Source organism: Kogia breviceps, chromosome 1, assembly GCF_026419965.1.
Source record: "Kogia breviceps isolate mKogBre1 chromosome 1, mKogBre1 haplotype 1, whole genome shotgun sequence".
Lineage (NCBI taxonomy): Eukaryota > Metazoa > Chordata > Mammalia > Artiodactyla > Physeteridae > Kogia > Kogia breviceps.
Window position 1 is genome coordinate 1,663,439 of NC_081310.1, and position 10,555 is coordinate 1,673,993.

At 49.9% G+C, this 10,555-nt stretch overlaps 1 protein-coding gene across 3 annotated transcripts in view; it reads right to left on the reverse strand.

Moving 5' to 3' along the window:
• Positions 1-10,555, reverse strand: part of CAMSAP2 (calmodulin regulated spectrin associated protein family member 2) — a 96,786-nt gene that overhangs the window by 34,351 nt on the left and 51,880 nt on the right. For all 3 annotated transcript variants that reach the window (XM_067027408.1, XM_067027410.1, XM_067027407.1), the window contains exons 3-4: positions 10,238-10,399; positions 442-525 (exon numbers count right to left, since the gene is read on the reverse strand). In XM_067027408.1, the coding sequence (XP_066883509.1) occupies positions 442-525; positions 10,238-10,399 (246 nt within the window). The remainder of the gene's footprint in view (positions 1-441; positions 526-10,237; positions 10,400-10,555) is intronic.

Sequence of the window (10,555 nt, forward strand, 5' to 3'; positions counted from 1 at the left end):
AAAGGCTGTTCACGAAGTTTAAAGAATTAATCCGTGTCAATGTTTCTTCTTCCTCCACAAAATAACCATATGTACAACTTATAATTCCTGGAATGTAATTTTAGAGGCTGGTCTTACTACAAGTCATTATAAGGCTGATACATTGAAAACTGTTTTCCTGTTTCATATATTTTACCAAACAAAGGCAAACCCATTACTTTTTGCCAGAAGAATGTCAGAAGCTGAGCTCTAGTCATTAACAATTTTTCCTAAACACCGTCATCCAATTAACCTTCATTTTGCACTGCTACTTACTTGGTATTTATGGAAAGGCTTTCTAGGATACAGTTAAGATCACTAAAAAACAATCTGATGAAACACACTATTAACGCTTCCCCAAACGGCACACACATATGAACACAGGGTCTCACAAAGGCACCTTTTTTTCTTAGGAACATGTACCTTTTGACCTCCTGCAGCTTCCACTGTGTGGTGGTCTTTCAATTTCTGTTCTTGTTCCATTATGTCTTTCAAATGTTCATTTACCTTAAAATATAAAAACATTAATTTGAATTTATAGCCAAATATAACAGTAAAATAACATGTACCTTACAATGCCTGTGTTCAGACCTCTGATGTCAAACACCAGTACCACGGAAGTGAACAGAATTTCATTTTCCCAACCAGAAAGAAGTATTTTACAGGTGTTTTGTCTGAAATTCTAAAATTCATGACTTTACCAAATACTTGCTGAGTACCTAGTACATGTCAGGTACTAGTTGGAGTGCTGGGGGAAAAAAAAGGTACCTGATAACTTCCGTTTTAATGCTTGGGAAACAATAAAACTTTTTTCAGTAAAAAGTTTACAATCTCTTTTAGGACTACTAAGTGAAAATTATTTTCCTCAAAAACACTCTGAATCAAATTCTTTTCTTTTTTGTAATACCTTCCTTGTCTTTTATTCTTTTCTTTAAAATAAATGTATTTATTTATTTTTGGCTGCGCTGGGTCTTTGTTGCTGCGCGCGGGCTCTCTCTAGTTGCAGCAAGCGGGGGCTACTCTTCATTGCGGTGCGCGGGCTTCTCATTGCAGTGTCTTCTCTTGTTGCAGAGCACGGGCTCTGAGCGCCCCGGCTTCAGTAGTTGTGGCTTAGGGGCTCTAGAGCGCAGGCTCAGTAGCTGTGGCACGTAGGCTCAGTGGCTCCGCGGCATGTGGGATCTCTGAGCCGGACCAGGGCTCAAACCTGTGTCCCCTGCATTGGCAGGCGGATTCTTAATCACTGCGCCACCAGGGAAGCCCTGAATCAGATTCTGAGGCTGTGATCTCATAGGCGTGTCCCCAGATCGTGAGTGGGTTTTAGTGTCGTCGTAAGGCCACGGTTAAAATACATGAAAAATTTTTGCATATGGGAACCTCTTAGGGAGAAGGTCTGATTTATCTATCAGATTGTTCAAACAGCCCATCACTCAAGATGATTAAGAAACAATCAGTCTAGTGCAAAAGTATTTCTTCAGAATAGTTTAGACAATTTTGGATTCGGAGTTACTGATTTTAAGGTCAGTCCAGTAATAATAAGCAAATGTTCAAGTTAATTAATAATGGCATTCTGGAAAATCTGAATGGTATTTTCAACCACTGTAACTCTAAACGAAATCAATAATTTTCTAACCTCTTCTGCTGCTTAAAATTCAGTTCAGTGCCTAAGAAAAAAAGACTGAAGAATTTGAATGTATGATAAACTTAACTACCAGCTACGATACGCTCCGAGGCGTTAGAAGGCATTTAACCAACACACAGACTCATCTTGGTCTGTACTGCCACGTAGGCTGCGGCGCTCGAAGGCCTCAGGGCACCGACTTGGCGGGGTGTCGAGCACTCTTCCGAAGAGACAGCGGGAGCTGGAGGGACCCGGCTCTGACTCGAAACCCCCACTCACAAGTCACGACCTTAATAACTTCCGGACACCTGAGCCTCCGCTGCTGGAGTAAAACCCGCTTCACGAGAGGTCTGGAGGCTATGGCTCTGGGACGGTCCCCAATGGTCCCCCTGGGTGTGGGCAGGGCCCATAATTTGCTCCTACCCACAGGACAGAGCTAAGCGGATGGGATGCCACTTTGGCGCTTACGTCTGGCACACTACGCCCCTCTCTCCCGCCGGCTTTGAGGAAGCACGCAGCCATCCCCCGAGCTGCCCTACGGAGAGGCCTGCGTGGTCAGGAGCTGCGGGCAGCCTCCAGCCAGCAGCCAGTAAGGAACCGAGGCTCCCCGTCCAACTGCTGGACCTGAGCCCTGCCAACAACCACGTGGGCTTGGAGCGGACCCTCCACACCCAAACTTTCCAGTAAGACGCCCGGCCCGGGCAACACCTTGACCCAACCTTGTGACAGACCCCGAAGATGGAGCACGCAGGTAAAAGCAAGGTCTGGATCCCCGACCCACGGACACCGGTAACACCGAGATGATTATAATAAGTACGTAAATAACTGAGCTAACAGAAGCTTTAAGCAGTTAGGTTTGTGGCAATTATTACAGCAAAACAACTCATACAGAGAATAAAAGAGAGAATGTATAAAATGTACCAAGTAAAGTGCATAATACAGAGCACAGACCCCATAAATAGAAACTACCGCCATTACTTAGAAACAATATAACCCCAATGTAATTCCAGATAGTTAAATGTCTGTAAGGGCTTTAACAAATCCTACTCAAACTACTTTAAGTTGATGTAATGGCATAAATCATCCAAAATACCAAACTCATGATTATAAGGAAATTTTACACGTTGATAATTCATTAATTTTCATAATAGGGAAATTACATGAAAGGTACAAGACATGGTCACTTCAAGTTATTTAACCTACCTGGGTACACGAGACAGATAAATGAGATAATTAGCTTAGTTAATTCTAAAGCCAGTTCCCAGATGCCGGTTAGAAAGTTCTAGCACTAAAGTTGAGTCATGACATGCTTTGTGCAAGTCACGGATAAAAGTTACAGATGTGTGTGTATCAGGCAGCCCCTCACGCCTTGGAGGCAGGTTCACCGCTGGAACAAGCACTGAGGGCCGGTGAACTAGAGAACATACAGCAAACAGCGGGTGCCGGCATATGAATTAAAAATAAATGTCCTAAACCCTCACATGCATTTTTAAATATCCATTAATTTAAAAATGTACACTAGCTTTTATTTAATTTTTTTCATTTAAAAATACGGAAGAGTCATGTGTATCCTTGCCTTGATGTAAGTCTAAAGTCAGTCAATATTTTTTCCTTCCTCCTGAATAATACACAAACCTTAGAAGGGCTTTAATTCAAATCACCTCCTCTCACCCCTCATGTTACTTTAACCGAGCAACACAGTTCTTCCTTTTTAAGGGCCTCAGAATGCGGCGCGATGATGATTTTTTAATAAAACTTGTTTGGATTCACCCATGTGCACACCGACTCCCCTTTTTATCACTGCTTCCTACACCCCACCTTTTCCTCTAGGTTCCACTTCTTTCTTCCTGAAGTACAACCTTTCAGTACTTCTTTCTGCAAAGGTCTGATGATAAAACACCTCTGAACAAACCTCGATTACAACTGTAGTCCTGGGCGAAAGTACAGAACTCTAGGCTCATCGTTACTTTTCTTCGGCACTTTAGTGATTTTGCTGCACTGTCTTCTGGCTCAACTATTACTGCTGAGATGTCTACCATCACGTTCCTTTGAGAGAGACTGTCTTTCATCTTTGTATTCTGCAGTTTCATTGCTATATATGTAGGCGTGGATTTATTTTAATTTATCCTGCTTCAAATTCACGATGGTTCCTGAATTTGAACGTCTATGCCTTTCATCTATTGTAAAACATTTTCATCCATTGTCTCTTCAACTGTACTCTCCCCGGCCTACCCCCTCCCTGTTAACTCCTTCTGGAATTCCAATCAGGCCTCTAGGCAAGTCTGTTAACCTCAATGTCACATATCCCGTCACCTCAATGTCATATATCCCGTCACCTCAATGTCATATATCCCATCTCACCTCTCTGGGCTGATTCTGGGTCATTTCTTCTCGTTAATTAACTCCCCTCTTCAGCTATGTCTAATCTTCTGTTTAATCTTTTTATTTCAATGACAACAATTTTCAATTTCTAAAGTTGTATTTTATTCTTTTTCCAATGTGCCCTCCACGCTGCCTCATTCTTTCCTATGGCCTTTATTCCGTGTTTTATTTTCAGCCACGCAAGCATTTACTTTTGTGCTCTCTGCAGCTCTTGGCGCGTGGGCCCTGTTTGTCAGGTTTGCGGACGCTCCCGTGTGTGTGGCGGCTTCTCCATCATTTCCTAAACGCCGGCTGTTGGTACTTCTGCATTTGCGAGAAGAGCATCCCTCCCGCACTGCTGCGGACGCTCACGGTTTGGGTGTAGAAGTCACCTTCAGAGCAACTTTACCTCTGCGGGTCTGCCAGGGGCCAGGAAGATACCGCTGGCCTGGCACTGGGCTTTCTGGTCATCTGGCGCCCCCCACGCCACGCTCGGTCCAGGAGGCCTCCTCCCCAGACCCGGAGGGAGACGCAAAGTCAGCCCACGACGACCCGACAGGCCGCGTCTTCTCGCCAGGGGGTGGTTCAGGCGTGGGCCTGAGGACCACTCACCTTCTGGGGGGAGGCTCCTTTGCTACTAGCAGCGCCCAGAAGACCGTACGCTCATCTTCGGGGGACACCGTTACGACCGCACGCGCCCGACCTCTGGAATCGCCGCAGCCGTCGTAAAACCACGCGTGGAAGTAGCCCCGCGGCAAAGCCGGAACCCCTGCATTCCTGATGGCACCAACAGGGACACGGCCCGCCTCCGGGCGGCCCTTGAGAGCACAGACATCGCGGCCGGTGTGCTCGTCGTTTCCACCGGGGGCGCCAGCTCCTGGTGGGTCTACACAGAGGTCACGGTTCCAACTTCCCGTAACCGGCAAAACCAGCGGCCTCATCAGGCATCTAGCGACTCTCCAGCCCCGGCAGAGGCTCAACGGCCCCTGAGAGGCCACCAAAGCCTGCAGCCCCGCTTTGTTTCTGGCACCCGACAGTTTCCTTTTCTGTCCCTGATGCTCAGCTCTGTAGCATAAACCTTTCCAACTGCATTTTATCAAACACGTCCAGGAGTTTGTAACAGGAAGGGCTACTGCTGAATCTGACACGCTGCCAAAATAACTAAAATGTTCTGTCCTGGCACCGTGTGTTACAAGGCGTCATAACGTCCATGCATCTTGAAGCTTTCTGACGGATTTACCAATTATGGGGGGTAGGGGTTGATAGGGCCCAAACCTGGGAAAGTCTGTAACTTTTTCTGGGTTTTTGGTTTGATCCTTTTTCTCAGCATTTTCTTTTCTTTTTTTTTTAAGTTAAAAAAGAAACACTTTTGAATTCAATATCAGGTAGTTATAACTGATCTGTCAGTTTGGAAATATCTTCATGATTTTTTAACAAGTCCTTATCTGATTCTCTGCGAAAAGCAAATTGGTCACACGTGAACATTCTAAACCACTACTCCTTCACTTACCCATCCACACAGTCAACAGCTATTTACTGAACTCCGGACATTATATTAAGAGGCTAGGGTAAAAGTATGAAATTAGAACACTCCCTAACACCATACACAAAAATAAACTCAAAATGAGTTAAAGACCTACATGTAAGGCCAGACACTATCAAACTTTTAGAAGAAAACACAGGCAGAACACTCTATGACATAAATCACAGCAAGATCCTTTTTGACCCACCTCCTAGAGAAATGGAAATAAACACAAAAATAAACAAATGGGACCTAATGAAAATTAAAAGCTTTTGCACAGCAAAGGATACCATAAACGAGACCAAAAGACAACCCTCAGAATGGGAGAAAATATTTGCAAATGAAGCAACTGACAAAGGATTAATATCCAAAATTTATAAGCAACTCATGCAGCTCAATATCAAAAAAACAAACAACCCAATCCAAAAATGGGCAGAAGAACTAAATAGACATTTCTCCAAAGAAGATATACAGATTGCCAACAAACACATGAAAGAATGCTCAACATCATTAATCATTAGAGAAATGCAAATCAAAACTACAATGAGATATCATCTCACACCGGTCAGATTGGCCATGATCAAAAACTCTAGAAACAATAAATGCTGGAGAGGGTGTGGAGAAAAGGGAACCCTCTTGCACTGCTGGTGGGAATGTAAGTTGATACAGCCACTATGGAGAACTGTATTGGAAGTTCCTTAAAAAACTACAAATAGAACTACCATACGACCCAGCAATCCCACTACTGGGCATATACCCTGAGAAAACCATAATTCAAAACGAGTCATGTACCAAAATGTTCATTGCAGCTCTATTTACAATAGCCAGGACATGGAAGCAACCTAAGTGTCCATCGACAGATGAATGGATAAAGAAGATGTGGCACAAATATACAATGGAATGTTACTCAGCCATAAAAAGAAATGAAATTGAGTTATTTATAGTGAGGTGGATGGCCCTAGAGTCTGTCATACAGAGTAAAGTAAGTCAGAAAGAGAAAAACAGATACCGTATGATAACACATATATATGGAATCTTAAAAGAAAAAAGATTCTGAAGAACCTAGGGGCAGGAGAGGAATAAAGACGCAGACGTAGAGAATGGACTTGAGGACACGGGGAGGGGGAAGGGTAAGCTGGGACAAAGTGAGAGAGTGGCATGGACATATATTCACTACCAAATGTAAAATAGATAGCTAGTGGGAAGCTGCCGCATAGCACAGGGAGATCAGCTAGGTGCTCTGTGACCACCTAGAGGGGTGGGATAGGGAGGGAGGGAGGGAGACGCAAGAGGGAGGGGATATGGGGATATATGTTTACGTATAGCTGATTCACTTTGTTATACAGCAAAAGCTAACACACCATTGTAAAACAGTTATACTCCAGTAAAGATGTTAAAAAAAAAAGAGGCTAGGGACACAATGGTACATAAATACAGTCTAGTCCCTGTCCTCACGGAACAAGGGAGATGGAACAAAAAAGGAAAAAAGGGTAAAAAGCTCCCCCACACGAAAGCAATCTGTAAGGAGTGGTGCAAATCAATAAAGAGGTGAGTAGAAAGTCACGGGAGTGGGGAGACCTATCTTGGCAGGGACGCTGTCCCAGAGGCAGCCTCTGAAGCTGCAGCCACAACACAGAGAGGAGGATGAAACACAAGCAAAGGGCCTGTGGTGGGGAAACCTGGTGTGCTCGAGGGAGTGAAAGACCAGTAAGGCTGGAGCCTGGTGAACCCAAGGGAGGCTACAGACGGAAGTACAGAGCGGCAGGGCCAAGTAACAGAAGGCTCCTGTACTCATAGCCCTCGCGTTCCCCGCCTGACTCAGAAGCTACAATCTTGTCCTCTGTGATCTCGCTGTTTTAAGCTTAAACTCATTTACAGTCAACAATGCTGGCGACTATTCTAGCCATGAAATTCCCATTTTTCTATGGTAGCTTTTTTTATAAAAAAAAATACTTGTATTATCCAGAAGAAAAGGCAACTAGGTCAGGATGAGCCAAGGTAAGAGCCAGAAGCAGCAGTGCACACGCCACTGGAGAGCAGAGGGTGATGTCACAACCAGAGAATACAGACACCGATGCCGGGGCTGGGGGACCAAGCGAGAAAAAGCTACTCTGAGCTACTCTGAGGTGCAGGTTCAATCAACTGGTTCCGATCATGATCTGAAAACTGAAGCGGGCGGACACGGCTGCCTAAAGGTGCTGGACGTTCCTAACGAGGTGATCTCCTTATCTTTCCGTAGACTAGCGGAGTCTAGACTCCCGGAGTTCCACGGTGCCGAGCCCGACTCTGTGGCTTGAGCTCCCTCTTCGATGTATTAAACACCATCGCTTTGCCAAACAGGGCACTGGCCCAAGCGCTAGCCCCCAAAAAAGAAAGTGGGCACAGTAGTTGTCCTCATATCGATTATTCCCGTTTGTTTAAATGATTAAACTCTGAAAAGTGCTATAAAGGAAACAGAGCATCACAGAAAATAAGACTTGCCAGGTGCCCACTTCAGACAGGCTGTGAGGAGAAAGCGCCATCCAAGCTGAGAAGCGACAGCGCAGAGGCACTGAGCCGCGCCGACAGCTGGGCAACGACGGACGGGCCGGCCAGGAACGGGCAGCACCGCGTCCAAAGGCCCAGCGGCGAGCCCCACGGCCGGGATGGAGGGACAGAGGGAAGAAGAGGAACAGAGGTCCTGGCCTAGGACGGAGGTGCACGCAGGGGTCGGGCTGGACGGCACTCTGACTTGTCCGTGTAGAATGTGAACTCGGCAGGACCCGAGGGGCCTGAAAGCAACGTTCTGGGGGCCCTGGTTCTGGTCCTGCTGGAGCAGCAGGTGTCACCCGGAGCTTCCCGGGGACACCGGGGGCCGCTCTGGACGCGGCAGCAGGAGCGGGAGGGCGGCCGGCCCGCGTGGCTCCGCCCTCAAGCCGCGCGGGGCTGGGTGGCCGGACCCGCCTCTGCGGCTTGGGGCGCAAAGGGGGCGAAATTGTGGGCGTGGCCGGGCGCCGAGGAGGGGGGGCAGCCAGGACCCGTTAATGGGGGAGACCCCGGCCCACACGGGAACGGCCACGGGTCCTCGGCCGCCTGCACCGTGCGGGCGGGAAAGGGCCCCGGAGCCCGGGGAGGGGACAGCGGCGGGGAGGCCGGCAGGGGGCGGTGTGGCGCTCCGGGCGCTCCGGCCGAGGCTTCACGAGGCTCACGCGTGAACTCGAGACGCGGACAGAAAAGCGGTCACTGGATCCGTCCAGACGGGAGCCTGCGGTGGCCTCGGCAGCGGCTTCAGGGCGGGCGGGCGGGCGTGGGGAAGGGGGCGGAGAGGTTCTTCTGTGTACAGAGAACCAGGGTCCCGCCTGGACGGGGAGGCTTTGTGGACCAGGACGGGAGACGCCAACCAGAGCCGTCTTATTCTCCCGCGGACGATGCGACGGGGAGGCGGCCGGGTGACGGGGGAGCTGAGCGCGGCCCACAGACCAGGGCGGAAGCACTGCCCGGAGCGCCTCAGAAACGCAGACTCTCCACCCCAGCCCAGAGCGGCCAGCGCCCAGGACACCCTTATACACATTCACGTGTATTAAAGACAAACCGCGGCCGAGGACCAGTGGCCGTGGCGCGGGGAAGGGAGAGGAGCTGCAGAGCAGCCAGCAGGGGGGCTGGCCCTGGACAGCAAGGGGACGCCCTCCACTGCGAGGGCAGCGGTGCCGATGAGGACAGGCCGACAGACAGACTCGCGGCGAGGAGAGGGCCTCCCCCCGGAAGGCTTCCCGTCCCCACGCTACGAGTCAAGCACCCGTGAGGCCCTCGGCCGACGCGCGGGGAAGGGATCCGCTCAGGGGCGCGCCTGTCGGGCTGCGTGTCCGCCCGAAGCGGGCGCTCGGGAACGTACACTGGCCGCCCCGCGTGAATTCCCCCGGCGGCCCAGCGGCGTGAGCCTCGCAGGCACAGCTACGGGATAAGGTGGCCACCGGGCTCGGCGGCTTCTATCAAATGAGCGCAAGGGAAGGAGAAGGATGCAGAACTGACCGTCCAGGCAAGAATCTAAGTTCAGAAAGGAGAGCTGTGAAGTCAGGTGAGACCGGGAGAACTAAAGGCCTCGGTGGTTTGGAACTCACGATAAAGGTGAACATTTTTAGGGCTTCCCTGGTGGCGGCGCAGCGGTTGGGAGTCCGCCTGCCGATGCGGGGGACGCGGGTTCGCGCCCCGGTCCGGGAGGATCCCACGTGCCGCGGAGCGGCTGGGCCCGTGAGCCGTGGCCGCTGCGCCTGCGCGTCCGGAGCCTGTGCTCCGCAGTGGGAGAGGCCGCAACAGTGAGAGGCCCGCGTACCGCAAAAAAAAAAAAAAAAAAAAAAAGAGTAATGGAATCTGTCTCAGTCCGTTCAGGCTGCTACAACAAAAATACCGCAGACCGGGTGGTCTGTAAGCAACAGAAACGTATTTCTCAGAGTTCTGGAGGCTGGGAAGTCCGAGATCAAGGCGCCAGCAGACTGTGTCCGGTGGGCCTGCTTTGTCACGCGGCAGAAGGGGGGAGGGAGCTCTCCGGGGTCCCTTTATAAAGACAGTGGCACAGGTCCCACGCATGTAACCACCTCCTAAAACGCCACCACACTGGGGCTTAGGACTTCAACGTAAGAGCCGGGGGGCAGGGGACACAGACAGTCAGTGCGCAGCAGAGTGGGGGCGTGTGAGGTTTTGTGGTTCTGAGACGTCTTCCACCCGCGGGAGCACCTCCGTACCTTATTTATCCAGTACGTGACGGCGTCCTCAATGTCATAGGGCAGGTCTGTGGCCTGGAAGAAAGCCGAGTACTGCTGGGCACACGCGGCCACCTTCTCCACACTCACCATCTCCGCGGTGTACGCCATCATGAGCGTGTCCGTCATGGCCAGGTGGGCGCTCTGCAGACACAAGCCGGGAGCAACCGTTAGACCCTGCTGCTTAGGCGTGTTCACGTATTAATAACATTTCCCGAGAAACAGGGGCAGAACCAAAGGCTACGGAGGACAAGCCCTGATAAGGAGGCCTAAGTGGTGCCGGCCGGAGGTGAGCTAACG